General features: G+C 36.7%; 3 protein-coding genes across 8 annotated transcripts in view; 2 read left to right on the top strand and 1 right to left on the bottom strand.

Moving 5' to 3' along the window:
* The first annotated feature begins 182 nt into the window (after nucleotides 1-182).
* Nucleotides 183-2,694, top strand: LOC131962702 (acyl-CoA-binding protein-like). Its single transcript, XM_059327715.1, has 3 exons — nucleotides 183-360; nucleotides 1,696-1,758; nucleotides 1,848-2,694. Exons 1-3 carry the CDS (start codon nucleotides 207-209, stop codon nucleotides 1,919-1,921), a joined length of 291 nt encoding a protein of 96 aa, XP_059183698.1. The 5' UTR covers nucleotides 183-206; the 3' UTR covers nucleotides 1,922-2,694.
* A 477-nt stretch (nucleotides 2,695-3,171) lies between these two features.
* Nucleotides 3,172-11,101, bottom strand: sctr (secretin receptor). 2 transcript variants are annotated; one of them, XM_059327712.1, is made up of 14 exons: nucleotides 11,001-11,101; nucleotides 9,330-9,422; nucleotides 9,153-9,252; nucleotides 8,661-8,774; nucleotides 8,156-8,262; nucleotides 6,897-7,006; nucleotides 6,682-6,814; nucleotides 5,643-5,796; nucleotides 5,489-5,549; nucleotides 5,315-5,384; nucleotides 4,591-4,682; nucleotides 4,231-4,369; nucleotides 4,101-4,142; nucleotides 3,172-3,557 (listed from the first exon to the last, which is right to left on the bottom strand). In XM_059327712.1, exons 2-14 carry the CDS (start codon nucleotides 9,396-9,398, stop codon nucleotides 3,372-3,374), a joined length of 1,377 nt encoding a protein of 458 aa, XP_059183695.1. In that variant the 5' UTR covers nucleotides 9,399-9,422; nucleotides 11,001-11,101; the 3' UTR covers nucleotides 3,172-3,371. The 2 variants fall into 2 exon arrangements, with proteins under 2 accessions (XP_059183695.1, XP_059183694.1); XM_059327711.1 differs by lacking the exon at nucleotides 11,001-11,101 and having other exon boundaries at nucleotides 9,330-9,700.
* cfap221 (cilia and flagella associated protein 221) overlaps nucleotides 9,892-17,662 on the top strand; it is a 24,955-nt gene continuing 17,184 nt past the window's right edge. For 4 of the 5 annotated variants that reach the window (XM_059327709.1, XM_059327708.1, XM_059327706.1 and 1 more), the window contains exons 1-8: nucleotides 9,892-10,084; nucleotides 11,136-11,313; nucleotides 11,469-11,569; nucleotides 12,407-12,493; nucleotides 12,575-12,670; nucleotides 13,695-13,795; nucleotides 14,125-14,228; nucleotides 16,040-16,199. In XM_059327709.1, the coding sequence (XP_059183692.1) occupies nucleotides 11,184-11,313; nucleotides 11,469-11,569; nucleotides 12,407-12,493; nucleotides 12,575-12,670; nucleotides 13,695-13,795; nucleotides 14,125-14,228; nucleotides 16,040-16,199 (779 nt within the window). In that variant the 5' untranslated portion in view covers nucleotides 9,892-10,084; nucleotides 11,136-11,183. The remainder of the gene's footprint in view (nucleotides 10,085-11,135; nucleotides 11,314-11,468; nucleotides 11,570-12,406; nucleotides 12,494-12,574; nucleotides 12,671-13,694; nucleotides 13,796-14,124; nucleotides 14,229-16,039; nucleotides 16,200-17,662) is intronic. The other variant, XM_059327705.1, reaches the window with a different exon arrangement.

Raw genomic sequence — 17,662 nt, 5'->3', positions numbered from 1 at the left:
GTCATGCCGGTAAGTACGACTAATGCTCCGTTTAATCCTCAACTTTCTGTCTTACTGAGACGATTTAGTCAGTAATGTCTCAGGATGAAGTTTTCTGGGTTCACAGTAAGGTTGTGAAATAGCAGCATTCAACCTGCTGAGCATCCTGTTAGATAATAATGTAAGTCACACACATCTTAAAGTTCACACATTCAGACAGTTTGAAGATGTGTGTATCAGCTTGTTTTCTCTCCTCTCAGCAGGAATCCTTTGAAAAAGCTGTTGAGGACTCAAAGAACCTGAAAAAAAGACCAACTTACGCCCACCTGGGCGACCTGTACGGGTTGTATAAGCAGACCTTGGTGGGCGACGTCAACATCCGTGAGTCTTTTTCTTCAAGTTTATAATTTTGTTATATATGTAATTAAAGTGGAGAATGAAGCGGTTGGGGAGTGCTCTGACGTTAAACAGGGTGCGGTTTACAGAAGAATGACGTCTGACTTGTTAGGTGTGTTAATCATTGATCTCATCACTGATGCGTTGAAGCCCATTGTTTAAAAATGTACAGAGTGTGTGCATGTGATGAAGAAATGCATGAAAATATGTGTTTATGCAATTTGAGTCTTGCATTCAAAAGTTACCAACTACGAAAGTATCAGAAAATGTACCTAAAGTATCAAAAGTAAAGGTACTCGTTCTGCAGAACGGACCCACTCTGATTGTTTTATATATTCTAAAAGTATTATGGGATTATTATTATTCATGCATTTATGCAAGCAGTGTTAATTTTGTAAAGATAGAGCTCATTTTAACTATTTCATATACTGGTATGAGATTAAATTTATCATGTTTTTAGTGTTAAATCTCAACCTGAAAAGTAACTAAAGACTCAAATAGAGTAGAAATATAAAGTAACATAAAATGGAAATACTGAAGTAAAGTATTTGCGTAAATTCCACCACTGAATATGAGGGTTTTAAAGTGCCTGAAAAATGTATTTCTCTATAACTACTACTAAAACTACGAACCAATAATTATTAATAACTAAATGAGCAAAAATCAGACTTAAAGTTGGTGTTTAAAGGGAAACTTTTCTGCCTATTTTTTTAATTATTTTTTTTACCCAATATGTTCATGCTGGAATTAATCTCTTAAAGAAAAAAGTTTATATGTCTGTGAGATGTTAACGAGGTAGATCTTACTGCGTTTAAAGTGGAATTTCATCAGTTTTATGTGAAAAGGAGTTTGTTTTCTGTGGCTTTAGACGAAACAAATGTCATCAGGTTAATAAAACTTTTTTTTCTAACTGGAAGTGTGCCTTATAATTTGGCTTATTTAAAGATGTGATTGAGTTGCATCATGGGAAATGTAGGATTAAGTTATTGCTGTTTTAAAGGGAAACTTTTCTACCTATTTTCCCTTTTTTTACCCTGTGTGTTTATGTTTAAATGACCAATGTACGTCCACTAAAAGTGCTTGTTTTTAACACTGACATGCTCTTGTTTTTTATTATTTTCCCCCTGACAACATGAGAGAATAAACATTGCAGAGAAATAACATTAAATAATAATAAATGTACTCTTAAAGTACTCTTTAGTCAGCCTTAAACTACACATTATGTTTACATTTTTAATTTCTCCATGGACTACTTTTTACTGTGGGTACTTAGATTACATTTTTATTTCAGTAACTGGATTTTGCTCTTTCTGTCCACAGCTCGTCCGGGGATATTTGATCTGGCAGGACGAGGAAAATGGGACGCATGGGAACGAAGGAAAGGTCAGACTGATGGATGTATATGCAAAATATGACGCCAACATGTATTTTACATGCAAAAACCAACTGGTTCGCCTGTTTTAAACCAACAGGAATGTCAAAAGAAGAAGCGATGGAGGCCTACATCATCAGGGTGGAGGAGCTGAAGGAGGTCTACGGCTTCTAGACGCGGTTCTATCACAAAATCTGTCACACTTTCAACATCACATTTCTCATTCTGTTCCAAGTACAAACTACAAATCCCACATGCTGCATTTTGCGGCGTACACTTCTTTATTTTTTGCATATCTGTTGACTAATTATGAATATTTACCATGATGAGCTGAACTGATCACTGGCTTCATGTTTACAGTCTTATATAAATTTCACATTAAATCTGTAGAGCATCTGTATACATGACAAAATATAAATAAAGACTTGTTTTCTGGACCTCAGATTGAACTTGTTTCTGTGTTTTTTATCTAAGAAACAACTTCAAAGGCCCAATTTCAGAAAAATTATAAATGATAGTCGTGTTTCACCAGCATCAGTTTAATGCATCCACAAACTAAAAATGACCATTATAACCTAATGAATAGAGGATTTACTGCAGGATGTTCCACACCTCCACTAGGGGGCGCCAGAGATTAAACGTTATTTTTAAGTGGAGACACTACAGGTGAATGGGGTAATTTTTTAAAATTATAGATATCATCATGAAACTTCCCCAGTTTGTTGTTAACATTAAGACAATATTTTTTTGCATTACAAGTTTTCTGAAATTGTATGTTTAGATATGCAGAATGAGGCGTAAACTCATTAATTTGTATATATTTCCAGGACATAAATTTGAACATTGGATAAAGCAAATTTCAAATTGATTATTTTATGTTGTTGTATTTTTTATCATTTCATAAATCAGAAAATACTGTCAAAAGCCATTAAAACAATCATGTTTTTATGAACAACATGTTGTATTATTTATGTATGAATGATTGAATATAGTTAGGAATAAGACTGGTCAGTTTGGTGTCTTTACGGGGAATTTAAACCAATTTAACACATGAGGTCTGTTTTATTTTGTAGTTGTATAATGTTGTGTGAAGGAGATTTGTCAGGACTGAAAAACACGTTTGTGAGGAAGATCTTACCGCGTTTAAAGTGGAATTACACTAATTTTATGCGTCAAGATCCGTTTGTTTTCTGTGGCTGTAGAGGAATCAGGGTAATTAAACTGGGATTAAAACATTTTATTTTATTTACTTTTAACAGAAAGCATGATTTATAATTGAGGCACTGGGTTTGAAAAACAGTTAGCAGGGTTTATTTAAAGATGTGATTGAGTTGCATCATGGGAAATGTAGGATTGAGTGTTTTTGGAGCTTTAATCAACTTTTGACCATTCAAGTCCCAAAAACATAATGTTGCAAGACTAAATAACTGCAGTATTCCTTTAATTAAGTTTTCAATACAATCTGTGACACATTAAGAAATAATTGGCACATTAATTATTGAGACATTTGTAGAAATATGCATGTGACAGAAGCACAATAAAAAGCTTTAGGAGTGTACAAATGACTGTCAGCCAGGATTGGTTGTCGTCGAGCAGAGAGAGGAGACGAGGCTCTCAGCCTGAATCACGTCTCCACGGTGTCGGCGGGGAGGCGGGCGGCTGGCGGGCCGCCGGGCGGGCAGGGCAGCAGGGACACCTGTGTGTGGGGGGAGCCGCTGTGGCTGATGGAGCCGTGATGCTGCCGGCGGCGGCTGGGGAGGTGCTGAGTCAGCCTCCAGCGCCTCCACCTCCTCTGGAACTCATGCTGCACCTGGAGACCAGTCTCACATTCACTCCACACACTTTAACCCTCTGAAATCTTGGGCTATTAAAAAATCTATACCATGCTATGTTGGTCAATTATCAGTTTTTTCAGCGCAACCTCACCTGTATGTCCTGATAATTTGTTTTTTTAACTTTGACTTACTTGATCAAAATTTTGAACCCAAAAGAAACAAAGGAAAACATAGAATCTGATCTTGAAAATTATGTTTCACACACAGAAATGTACATGTTGCAAATATGAACACAGGTTGCAAATATAACATATAACAGGTAAAATGAGGATAATATCTAGTTCAATATTTTTATACAAAATATATTTGACAATATCTCTGGTTTTACTTGGCTGAATATCATCAAAAAAAATCTTGTATGGAGTTTCAAGCCACAACTTCAGAGGGAAGCTGATGGCAAGACTCAATGTTGCTTCATTTTTTTATGTCTTCACGTCATGAAGAAGTCATGTGCAGGTGGTTTCATGGACAGGGTTAAACTCATATTCTGGCTCTTTTTTTGACCAACAATGTCTTACCTCTCCGTTCATGAAGCAGTAGAGCACGGCCACCACGAAACCCTGACAGACAGACAGAGAGAGAGATTAGAGTGAGTGTCTTATTATTCATATTTAGTCTTTTGTCTCAGTCTCACCTGGTTGACTTTACCTGTGTGGAGGACAGAGCCAGCTCTACAAAGGTCCAGATCTTGAACACGTAGCTGCTGACTTCAACAGGTAAGAAGACAAACAGGATGTAATGCAGACCGAACAGAGCCACCAGGAAAAAAGTGGATTTAATCAGCCTCCTGGTGGGAAAAATAACCAATTATAATTAAAAAAGAAAACAAGTTTAATGTGCTTTTCTTTGCTTGTGTCCCCATAAAACTGACCTCTTGTGTTTCTACTCTTATTTTAGCAAAGCAAATAATAACTTTGCCACCCTATTCTATGCAAAATGCATTCCCATCCCTTTAAAGATGCTTTAAAATACAGATATACAGTGTGACAGTATCAGATCTGTACTCACTTATACTGGCTGAACTCGTTCCTCTGAGCGTCCGGCATTCTCAGTTTGCTCACTAAAATCCTCAGAATGCCCAAGAAGAACACTAGATTAATCTGGAAAGATTAAAAAAGTTAAGTTGTTAAGCTTTTTAAAAATCTTTATATTATTTACAGACTTATTTATTTCTATTTCCTATATAGCAGCAACTGTAACAAAAGCAATTAACCCCCGGGGATTAATAAAGTATTTCTTATCTATATTTATTATATAGATAGGAAATACTTTAAAATCATTTTTTATATTTTTTTAATAATTAAAGTTTCTGTAATGTCTAGAAAAATACATAAATCCGTAAATATTTTAATAATTAAAAATATATTTTTAATGTATATTTATTATATAGATTAATAAGAAATACTTTAAAATAATTTTTACTATTTTAATAATTAAAGTTTTTTTAATGTGTAGAAATATACATAAGACACGCTTAAATATTTGAATCATTAAAAAATATTTTTATGTATATTTATTACATAAATAATAAATAAGCAATACTTTAAAATATTTTTTAATATTATTTTAATAATTAGAGTTTTTTTAATGTGTAGAAATATACATGAGAAATACTTTGTTTTTTTTAAATATTTTAATAATTAAAGTATTCCTCATGTATATTTATATAATAAATATGAATAATTTTTATAATTCTTTTTTATTTTTTATTAAATAACGAAAAGGTTTTTACAAATATGGTCAGGAGAACTGGCACTCTGAGTATCCACCAGATCCACTCGTGTCTCCTGGTTTCCCAGCAGCTTTGGCAAAGAAGTAAGAAATAATTACACACTCATACATATATAATATCTATAATCTCTGAGCTGCAGATTAATGTGAATAAAATCACTTTTCCCCCTCTTACCCTTCGTCTTCGTACAGATACTTGGCACATCCCCAGGCGACGATGACGATGACCGGTAAACCTGAGAGATGAAATCAATCCTGACTCAATATTTGCTCTTCTTTGAATTCTATGTGTGAAGCAGATAGAAAGGTGTGTTTGATTGTCTCCCTACCCCAGCTCAGGGCGATGTACCAGGCCAGGTGTTTCTTCAGGGAGAAGAAGGAGCGGCTCACCAGCGTGAACAGGAAGTGGCCCTCCGCCAGCAGCCAGCTGTAGTTCGCCAGGATGGAGTAGTTAGAAAACATCAGCACCACCTTACAGGCCACCTGGAACCAAGGTGTGTAAATCAAACACTCCTGTGTAAGTTTTAGGGCTTTTTTTGCTCTTTTTGCAATTTCCTCACTGGGTTCTTGTATTTTACTGCAATGTATAAATCTAGAAGTCCTGCAGCTCTGTGGAATTAAAACAATCATGGCTAGAAGTGGGAACAACTCAAACATGTCTTTGTGCAGAATAACACAGCGAGAAAATAGTCAAAACAAGTTGAAGTTCTCTGATAAATTATGTTTAAAATTTGGAATAAAATGGAATTTATATACAAACACTTCCAAGTGGCCACAAGTGTGACAAATATTGTAAAACCAGTTTTCTGCACATATTGTACATATTGAAGTATCGTCATGTTTCCAGCTTCTCCTGTCCTGTCCTCTCCTCTCTGCTCTGTGTAAACAGCCTCTCCTGTCCTCTCCTCTCTGCTCTGTGTAAACAGCGTCTCCTCTCCTCTCTGCTCTGTGTAAACAGCCTCTCCTGTCCTCTCCTCTCCGCTCTGTGTAAACAGCCTCTCCTGTCCTCTCCTCTCCGCTCTGTGTAAACAGCCTCTCCTGTCCTCTCCTCTCCTCTCTGCTCTGTGTAAGCAGCCTCTCCTGTCCTCTCCTCTCCTCTCTGCTCTGTGTAAACAGCGTCTCCTCTCCTCTCTGCTCTGTGTAAGCAGCCTCTCCTGTCCTCTCCTCTCTGCTCTGTGTAAACAGCCTCTCCTGTCCTTTACTTTAAATGACACATGGAGAATAAAGAGATTGACACAAATATCAACATTTTAACACAAGTTTTGGTCATATGGAAACTTTCGTAACTGATGATCTGTTCATGGACCGTTGGAAAGTTCTGTTTTTTAAATGAAAAACAAGTATCTGAGTGTGCCAGGACGTCCATACCGGGTAGTGGTCGCAGTGGTAGAGCTCCTCGTTAGTAAAGAGCAGAGAGTCCCTGATGAAGATGAAGATGGCTCTCAGGATGAAGGAGATGAACAGCTGGATGTGAATGTGGTTCCTGGTGCAGTGCAGCTTTCTGAGGAAATATAAATATACAGTTCAACTCTTCTCAGGTTCAGGTTTCAGGTTCAACAGAGAGAAAGAGAAAAGTTTCCCACCTGAAGAGACAGAAGATGGTGATGGCGATGGTGAGGCAGATCAGTGACAGTGTGTATCCAGCTGTGTACATGGTCTTCACGTAGGAGAAGTACAGATGGGAATCTGGGGACTGAACGAGAGAAAGAGGACATCACTTTATCACGTCCACTGACATGATCTCACTGGCACAAAAAAATCACAAATTATCAATATTGTGGCTGATATATTGAATTTCTGAGCTGCAATGGAAATAGATTTGTGGATTGTAAACAATTTTTTGCACTGATATGATTCTGCAAATTTACTTAGAAGGCTGCTTTCGTAAACAAATATCTTAAATTAAGAATATTTACTTTTATCCCAAAAATGTATGATAGTAAACATTGTCAACGTATTCTAGAAATATCTTTTAAAAACCCTCAGAATATAAAAGAATAAAAGAATAAATTCAAATATAAATAAATAGCTAAATAACCACCAGTAGTGTATTTTAAGTATCAGTTTATTGCTGACTATTTAAATAAATAAACATATAAATAAATATCAGTACTGTGTTTGTAATATCAGTCAATTGCTGACAATTTAAAAATATATATATATATAAATAAATAGCTAAATAAACAACAGTTCTGTATTTTAAGTATCAGTCAATTGCTGTTAATGTAAATAAATAAAAACAAATAAATAAGAATAATTATCTAAGTAATCATCAGTACTGTGTTTGAAGTATCAGTTATTTTAATTAAAGAATAAATAAAAATAAATAGCTAAAATAACCAGTACTGTATTTTAAGTATCAGTAAATTGCTGACAATTTAAATAAACAAAATTAAAATATATAGCTAACACCCCAGGCATCATTTTCTGCATAATATGTTCTGTAAAAAATTGTCATATGTCTCTGATTAGGTCAATATTGCCCCCCAAAAATGGCAGGCTATAGAAAAAATAATAATTATGATTTAAAATTGTATTTTTACCAGATTTGAAAACAGTCACGTTCCTCTGCTCTGACTTTAAGTGTTGTAAATGTTGTATTTTTGTCAACTAAAAACCTGGCAAAACATTCTTTCTTGCTTGTTAACGTTGAAACTAAAAAAATGATACTTTTGTGGCAGAAAAGGGAGTGATGAACCTCAGACATGTGGACCCTTCTCTCTTCCAACTGACTTAAGTGTGCATGAAAATGATAGTTATAATAATATACAATTCTCTCAGCTAATATCTGCTGGCTTCTGCACTTGGATAGAACTGTATTTTGACAGTAAATTTCACCAACCTCTCCAAGGAAGTGGAGCGTCTCATTGAAAGTGTATCCACATGCATCTTCATATGGAACAAGCGGGTCAGTCCAGCCGCTGACGGAACAGTTACGCTGCACTTGTCCTGCAAGAAAGCAATAAAATCCTACGTATATCTCTGTAAATATACCCTGAGAAATTATATTTTATGAGGATTTTTCTCCCTGCATATAGATCTGTGTTGACAAGATTTATTGGACATTAAAGAGGCTGCAGAAGCATTACTTTCCCTCTTTAGTCTGCTCAACAAACATATTTAAATATATCATCAGGAAATCTGTCATTGTCACCGATAAAAACAAACGTTGCACTCCAATTGTTACAATGTCTCTATGTACACAAGCATTTTATGGATGGATATTTGGTTAGAGAGCCTGAGAGGGAGCTATTCTTCTGAAAACAAATCAGCTTCCTGGCAAATAATTAACCAGTGTAATGTAGGAGAGATAATGGCTGTCTGTTGGTGCATCTGCAGTGTCTCACCTTCCGAATTGAAGAACTCTGGACACGGCTGAGAGACAGTTTCCCCGAGAGAAGCAGGAGGCCAGCAGCTCAGATCATCCCACATTCCCTTACAGTGTGCACTGATATTGTTTTCTTTAGAGTAGGAACCAAAAAATTGCATGTTTTATTATTTTATTTGCAGGGATTCTATATAGAAAAGCTAAATAATAGTCATAAAAAAATGTGGCTCTTATTTTACGTTTAAGTTGCAGTATAAATACTGCAAAACCACAATATTTGCATTAGTTTTTAATCTGTTTAATGCAAGTTTTGGATTTCAGGGTGCATTGTGTTATGTGTCCACTAGGTGTCACTAAAACACTGCATCAAATTTCAATATGTTAAAAAGGTAAATCTGTTATTAATCTATTTTTCCTCAATAGAAAGCAGCAATATTGATTTATTTAACATTTTTTGACTGTGTAATATACACAATCAGTGTAAAATACACACTTAATAAAAATAACTCACCTGTTGCTTTGTGTGATTTAAAAAGTAGCAGATCTGTGATGCACTTTTCCTCCTCTTTCACAAGATGAACATGAGGGTGACATCCTGATGACGATTTTACCTGTAAATAATGAGAAAATAATGCATTTTCTAATCTATATATTGATATATAAATTAAACACACATCTTTTTTATTACCTGGGGTAACAGTAGCACTCCAATAAGTCCAACTTTTCTCATTGTGTCTGACAGGTTCCTCTTTTCCATCAAGATAGGTCCCTGAATATCAAGCTGCATATCAGAAAAGAATGAAAAGCAAGCATCCTGCCATGTAGCAGATATATGAGGTCTGAAAATCAAACATAGGCCCGTTCAGAGTATCGATAATTATGCTCAGTATTCCTCAGGGCACTCTGGTAAGCTCTCATCAAGGTAGCTATAATAAAATCACAACTTTCTATCATGACTGTCAAAATAAAATTTCAAGTATGAGAAACATGAAGAATATGTTGCTATAGAGATTGGGATGTGGAAATATGCATTGTTATGTTGTATTTTCACTGTATTTGTCCAAATAAATAACAGTAGGCAAAGCACAACACCGTGTTTATGTAGTCTTTGCTTTTATTTTGAAGGTACAATGGCTAGTTTCTGGCCTTAACTTGGGTTATTGACGTAGTTGCTGCCAACAAATTCTATTGGCCCACAAGGACGTTGATCCCGCCCCTTTGGAATGTCACTATGGCAACAGCTTTTGCTTGGGTTTGAGAGTCCTTCCATCCACAACAACAGCCAGGTCGTACGAAAATAGATAAAATAAAGCTGTTTTATGTGATTTGCTTATTGTTACGCATTGTTTAAAGCTTAAATACGTTGTTTCAGCTCATTTGCCTGGAAGGTTTTTCACGAGAAGCAGATAAAAGTTGTTTTATTTGAGTTAATTAAGCTCACAGGTGTGTTATCGATGCCTTTATCGTTCCAGTAGTTTGTTATATCTTTAAAAATCATACTTTTAGAAGTCTATCTTTCTATATGTTCTTAAAAATTATGAAGTCAGCTACCGATAGCCACAATATGTAACGCTGCATGAAGGTATTTAACTTTATTAACGCTAAACATAGACAAATATTTGGACTTCATAGCAGGAAAAGCACAGGTGTGTTTAATCACATTGATGACGCGTCCAGTGGAGGTCTAGTGTTGTGCATGCTCGCTGATTTTCTTCTTTTTTTCAAAGACAAATTTATTAAAAAGATAAAAAATTATCACATAACCATAAGTATTTAGACCCTTTGCTATAACATTAGGAATTTCCATTTTTTTCTTAATCTTTGAGATGTTTCTACACTTTGATTGGAGGCCACCTGTGCTCAGTTCAGTAGATTGGACTTGATTTGGAAAGGCACACACCTGTGTCACAGCAGCAGACAAGCCACACACACACACACACACACGTTCAGAAAGCGGCCTGCTGAATGCAGAGAAAGGACTGTTTTGTTCAGTGGAGAACTACAAAAAAAAATATTTGCTGCACTGAAGGTTCTTAAGAGAACAATGGCTTCCATAATTCTAAGGAGCTGGCCGTCCAAATAGAGCACTTGGGGGAAGAAGGGCCTTGGTGTCTTTGAGAAGGTGCTTCATCCAAGTACTTAATGCTTTTGACAGTGTGATTTTCTTTGTAATCAATTTTCCCAAAATTGCTTGTTTTTGCTTTGTCATTAGGAGTTGTAGACTCATGATGAATTTAAATTATTTTAGCATTCAGCTGCAGCACAATAACCTGTGGAAAAGGTTAAATACTTTCTGAATGCCCCTAGTACATACTTTTATGGCAATAAATGTATTTATTTATATCCATATATCACTCACCACAGCGACTACAAATTACACACATAATAACCTGCTGTCCTTCCATGTCTTTCCTCTGGTATTCAGATTATAAATTCATAAATTTACTGACATAATGTTCCCCAACACACCACTGTCTCCTTGTCTGTCCTCCAGCCTTCTGTCATTTCTCTCATGAGGAGCCAGAGTTAGCCTTTTGCCAGGATGGAGCCCCTCATCTCTGCCCCTCAGACACAGTCAGAGCCCCTCAGGAGGGGGACCCCTCTGCCTCTGAGCCAGCTGGTGGAGGAGAGGAGGAGCGGAACCAACTTTCCTAATCATCTACTGGACTCAAGTACATATTAAACATGATCTCTGCAACTATTAATACCGTCAGCAATGAAACCTGCTTGACAGTAAACACCGAAAGTTTTTAAAACGTCTTTGCAGATGTGAAAAACCTGCATTTTCTGTTATGACATTTCTCTAATTGCTTTTCTCCCCTCACAGAAATCTATGCCAAACTGAAAAGCAACAGCCTGATCCAAGCAGAGCCCCCAGAGCTTCACTTCAGTGGGTTCGAGCTGGGAAAAGATTCCAAAAAGATCCTGGTGAGGAAAATGCTTTTAATATCCTTTTTATTTTTTACGATTCATTCTTCATTGTCCCATTTTGCGGGCTGCAGTGGACAGCTAATTTCCTGATTTTGAGTTATTTAAGAGAATCTTATCAGTGCATATTGTGTTAAAGCTCAGAGCAGAGCAGCATACGGGGCTCATTCACACTTCCCCTTGCCTTCATGTGGCCCTTGGTGACAGAGAGCTAAACTCATTATCTGCTCGTTTCAAAGTTACCAAACTTCTTTGACAAAAACAGTAATTTTATGTGAGTTGCTCACTTTCTGCTTCCTTGATCGTCTAGTTTGTTTGTGTTAATGTGTGAGTTTGGTGGTTTTAAGGGTTTGTCCGGATTCACCAAAGTCACAATAACACAAACAAACTAACCATTAAAGGCAGTGGTAGACCAGCAACTCCTGTGTGTTTTGCAGGGTAAAATTACTGTTTTGTCAAAGGAGTCTGGTGGAGTTTTGTGCTTATCTTCTGAGCAGTTACTCCTAAACAAACTTTCCCTTTAAGCAGGAGGTAGACCTTGATGGTGTCTGTTTGGGTTGTGTGGAAGCAATATTGTGTATTTTACAGTCAATGTTTGGTGTAATGGTTAAGACATTGCAGTAAAGTATTGATATATTTGTAAAAAGTCCTATACGATCATAAATGTGTCTCATTTGGTTTCCATCTCGGCTAAATTTGATTTATTTGAATGGGCACTGATTTCACCCCATATACACATGATGAAGCACTGGATGTAAACGCCAGGATGTTTTTTGTCAAGTGCACATGATTGCATGGAAATTAACCATTATTTCCTCTCCTCGTCCGCCCTCTCAGAAACTAATCAACATCTCGTCTGAAGTCATGAATATTCATGTGATTCCCACCCAAACCAAGCACTTCCAAACAACTTACACCAAAAAGGTATGGTTCTTCATTACACACTGCTGACCTGAATGTAATCAGTGTGTTTCTGATGATTCAACCTCTTTTCATCTGTTCAAGTATCGACTCATCCCCGGCCTCGCCTACAAACTGAAGGTCAGGTTTAGTCCCGACGAGTGGCGCTACTTCTATGACTGCATTCGGGTTCACTGCAAGGTGAGGATCCACTGTCCATATGGAGAGATTTCTCCAGAAGTGACTCAAAGTCATCGTTGTATTGCAGCATGTCGTTCTGCGAGTGTAGTCTAAACCTGCTTTAGAGAGCTCCCACTCTCCTGCACAATATTTTGTGTTTCACAATATATCTATATGGATTACATTCAATATTTTCAGGCAAAAACATAACTTTTTCATGACCTGGCCAAGGGTTTTGGGCTATTTTTCTCCCAGAATAGTGGAAAGAAAATATCCAAAACAAACATTCTGTGTATTTTTTTACTATATTTATCCATTTGCACCAGTAGGTTTCTCCTAAATTCACTAAAAGTTAAGAATATTATGTGTTTTACATGTTCTATATGAATTACATTCAATATCATGTCTTCAAATAGTAATTTCCATTAAGAATGTATGAAATCTTTAAAGGCCGTTTTCTTAAAATGACTTTTTTTCTCATAAATCTCAACTTCAGCTCCACTTAGCTCCAAGCTTGTTAGCTCCAAACGGACCAGTTTTATTTCTAACTTTATTCAATCATTCATACCCTGATTTATACAACATTTTGTTCATAAAAACATGCCAAAAATGTAAATTTTATAGCTTTTGACACCTTTTTTTGACACTGAAATATGCTTTATGCAATGTTCAGATTCATGTCCTGCAAATATATGCAAAGGAGCTCATATTTAATGAGTTCCTGTCTTATTTGCATATCTAAACATAACATTTAAGAAAACTTGTAATGCAAAAAAAATCTTGTTTTAATGTAAAAAAACAAACTGGGGAAGATTCATGGCGATATCTATAACTTAAAAAAAATCCCCTCTTCACCTGCAGTGTCTCCACTTTAGCTGTGACTTCACATTGACATTAATGATTAGTGGAAAGCATAAGAGACACGATAAACCCTTGCTGGTGTCTTCCATCTCTTTCTCTGACAGATCTCCTTGTTTGCTTTGACATGTCTTATCATCATTTCCTCTCTACCTTGTTCACTCAACCCTCCTCCACTCTTTCTAAGGGAGAAGAGAACCTGTTAATTCCAGTTCATGCTTACCCTGTCATCGATGACCTGCATATCCCTCCTCATATCGACCTCGCAGCCGTACCACTTGGACAAAGGTGTGTGTGTGTGTGTGTGTGTGTGTGTGTGTGTGTGTGTGTGTGTGTGTGTGTGTGTGTGTGTGTGTGTGTGTGTGTGTGTGTGTGTGTGTGTGTGTGTGTGTGTGTGTGTGTGTGTGTGTGTGTGTGTGTGTGTGTGTGTGTGTGTGTGTCAAAGGATCTTCAGTGGACTGTATCTTGACCTCCCATGTGCCCGAGGCCTCAGCTGTCTCTTTGTATCCTTCCATACAACCAACCATGCTTCCATCCACATTTCAGTGTCAAATCATGAAAAAAATATCTTTCTATGTATCATATCTCTGGTTTTCTCTGGTCCCACCTGTCCCCAGTGTTTGCCGAGTTATTCCTCTGAGATGCAGCTGCCCCATTGACTTTGAGTTCCAGGTGCGCATTATTCAGCCCCATGAGGCCTTCTCCATCCAGCCCCTTACAGGTATGGCATCTTTTATTCAACACCAACCTTCCTTTCTACTGCACTGAACATGGTTTCTACTGTATATTTTATACATTTTACATAAACATGTTGGTATTTTGCATCATGTAACTGTAACTCATTTCAGAATTTGAGGTAGAATGTTTGAATTTTTAGCCAAACCAAATAGAGAATCTAGACCAGGGGTCTCAAACTCAAATAACCTGGGGGCCGCTGGAGGCAGTCTCAAAATGACCAAAAAAACACACAAAATTACTAACAAAAAAGACACAAAATGACAGAAAAAAACTAAATTACTTAAAAAATACATAGAATGACCAAAAAAAGACACAAAATGACCAAAAAATACACAGAATTACCAAAAAAGACACAAAAATATATTAAAACAAACAAACACAAAATTACCCAAAAAAGACAAAATTACCAAAAAGACACAAAAAGACCAAAAAAAGACACAAAATTACCAAAAAAAAACACACAAAATGACCCCAAAAAAAGGACAAAATTATCAAAAGGACACAAAATTACCAAAAAAAAGACACAAAATTACCAGAAAAATAATTAAAGGGACCTTTCACACACAACATGGTAAAGTGCCATTCATATAAAACTCACATTAAACTTTCATATCAAGGTGGGGGCCACAAAATATCGTCACCAGGGCCGCAATTGGCCCGCGGGCCACGAGTTTGAGACCCATGATCCAGACCATCATTAAAGCAGGTGTGCTGTGTTTTCTCAAAAACTTGGACTGCTTGTGTATTAAACAAGTCAGCGCAGGACTTGAAGGATGCCTCCAGTTTCTCCACACTGACACTAAACAGTATTCAGTGTCTGGGAAGCATCATAACACATGGCGGAAGCAGCACTCAGCATCTGAATTACAGCTGCAGTTTAGTCTGCACTACAAACCTGGACTGAGCACAAGAGATACAAATGAGTTTCTTATTTTGGAAGTGCTTTTTATGTTTTGTCTGCTTTCCTCTCTACATATATCATAAACCATGGACATGTCACTGACCTGCAGCTTAGAATATAAAAGCAATCATTCATTCTTTAATTTTAGCTCCTTATTTCAACTGATTCAGTTCACCATCTTGTTTTTCATATCATTTTTACTACTTACTGTTGGCAAACAATATCTATTAATATTTAGTGCTTTAATCTAACTATTTCCACCATTTTTAATATCTATATTTTCAACTATATTTTCAACTTTCATTTATTAATTGACTGTTTTTTATATGTTTTTAACAGGTTTAGTCTTACGTCCATTCAAGGTGAAAAGTGTATGAAAAGTGCTATACAAATAAAGTTTTTTATTATCATAAATATTATTTATCCAGTACTTTTAACTAACAATTTAAACTGCTGATCCAGTACTTTTACCTTACTATTTCAAGTGTTGTTCAATGTATCCATTAATTTTTATCCTCAGATGACTATTTCAGATGTTTGTCTCGGACGCGAAACTAATTTTTTCATCATTTTTTACAACTTACTTTTACCTTACTAACTATTGTTAAATTAATCCATTCATTTAAGCTCACTTTTTCATCTTTTTATCCAGTACTCTGAGATGACAATTTCAGATGTTTGTACTTGTACTTTGTAGAACTCTAAACTAAAACCTCGATTTATCTGTTGTGTTTTTCAAGTTTCCACTCACTCCGAACAGCAACAGGTGGCTTAGTTTGGGGGAATTGTGTCCTGCTTGTTGAGCTTATTGTGTCTGGTATTTACTGCAGAAGAAGCTGCTCCTGGTGGTGAATCCCTCACTCATCCCTGCTGTGTGCTCCTTGCTCTCCCAGGTGTGATACCAGCCAACGGTGAGGAGAACGTCACTGTGACCTTCAGTCCTTTCCAATACGAGACTTGTCAGGTCACCATGCAGCTGATCATCTCACAGTTCAACACCAGACCGTTCCTCTGCACCGTCAGCGGGAGCTCCGCCCCTCACCTCACCCTCAGGTAGAGCACTAGATTGTTTCCCCTTTCTACATTTAAAAATATTGTTACGTGCAGAAAAATGCAGTGTAGGGAAAAGGATTGAGGCCAGATAGGAGAAAAAATGAGAGGAGGATTTTTTTTTTTTCATTATGCAGTTTGAAGAAAAAAGTTGAAATGAGGAGAATAAAGTCAAAAAATTGTGTTATGGAGAAGCACGTCTGTCTGAACAGTTAGAGAGACTTTAAGCTCCAACCTGATTTTCATCAGTGTTATAGAATGAGCAATTGCCACAATATAATATGTGTAGTAGGACCAAAATCCCTATATTTGGTAAGAAGCTGCCACAACCATTGTTTTCAGAAAATCTGCTTTCATGCCATTTATGTGAATTGTTTTAGTTATATATTAGATGTACTGAGGAAATCAGGTTCTAGCTTGCAGTCTACTTTACCAACTCAACAAGTGACTTTATTCTCGTCATTTTGACTTTTTTCTGGAAGTTTATAATGATTATTTTCCCCCTCCTCATTATTTTTTCCCCTACCTGGCCCTAATCCTCTTCTGTAGCAGTGTGACATTAGGTGGATATATTTGTACTTTACTGAGTGTAAAAATAAAATCTCCAGCTGTGTAAAATAACAAGATAATATAAAACATAGCATACAGATATGAGAGGTATCTCATCTGCCAGCAGAAATGTTTTCTTTTAGGCCTGCTGATATGTTTTTCCTTGTTGTTTTGCTCTCACTATGCTATCTCATCTTACTGTGTAATCTCCAACTGTTGCTTTAGTTCACACTCATTCCCCCCGTTTCTATTGACACCTTCAGCTGAGCAGCTTCAGATGAGCCTGTTTGACAGCTCAACTTACAGGACGTAGAACAGCTGTTGTGTAACAGTGTAAATATCTGATTAATGTGACATGCATAAGATAATAAATCTACTATAACTTAGTTCTTCCCCGTACTGCTTCACAGATCCTGACCTCCTGTCCTCTCCAGTAATAACAGCTCTTAGTTGAACGTGCAAACTAATTATGGTTAATTTCGGGGTAAAAGCATGCGGCGAGCTGGATTCAGAGAAAATGGGCTTGTGTGCTGATGAGAAGTCCCTGTTTGTATTTGCAGCCAGTGTAAAACCAAATGTTTAACTGTGTTCCCATGAGAAAGAGGGTGCTATCCATCACACAGCAGCAGCTCCATCCACTGCACTGTCTTGCCGTTATCTCGGCCCAAAGTTAATAATTCATGAAAATAGCTTGGTGGCTGGTGCAGTGATATCAAGATGGATTTGCCTCCCGATGGATGTTTAGCATATAAAACATTCCCCCTCTGTTTGTTGTTCCCTGCAGTGGAACCAAATAAAATATGAGATATGTGCAATTGAAAGATTAAGAAATATATGCAGGAGCTAATGTTTTTCCAGCTCGAACCCACGCCAGATACTTGTTGCTCAGCATTCCCTCTCCGACTTATCTGACATTT

Source organism: Centropristis striata, chromosome 24, assembly GCF_030273125.1.
Source record: "Centropristis striata isolate RG_2023a ecotype Rhode Island chromosome 24, C.striata_1.0, whole genome shotgun sequence".
In the NCBI taxonomy this organism is placed as follows: Eukaryota; Metazoa; Chordata; class Actinopteri; order Perciformes; family Serranidae; genus Centropristis; species Centropristis striata.
This window is presented reverse-complemented; position numbering and strand designations above follow the sequence as displayed.

Bases quoted from the DNA above. Each gene is read 5' to 3' on its own strand.
- LOC131962702 (XM_059327715.1), top strand. From the start codon at position 207: ATGTGTGTATCAGCTTGTTTTCTCTCCTCTCAGCAGGAATCCTTTGAA. The intron at 361-1,695 runs GTGAGTCTTTTT...TTCTGTCCACAG, and splicing joins GGTGGGCGACGTCAACATCC to CTCGTCCGGGGATATTTGAT. The intron at 1,759-1,847 runs GTCAGACTGATG...TTAAACCAACAG, and splicing joins CGCATGGGAACGAAGGAAAG to GAATGTCAAAAGAAGAAGCG.
- sctr (XM_059327711.1), bottom strand. From the start codon at position 9,428: ATGCAGCTTGATATTCAGGGACCTATCTTGATGGAAAAGAGGAACCTG. The intron at 8,263-8,660 runs GTGAGACACTGC...GCTTTCTTGCAG, and splicing joins AGAGTTCTTCAATTCGGAAG to GACAAGTGCAGCGTAACTGT. The intron at 7,007-8,155 runs GTTGGTGAAATT...TCTCTCGTTCAG, and splicing joins CGCTCCACTTCCTTGGAGAG to TCCCCAGATTCCCATCTGTA.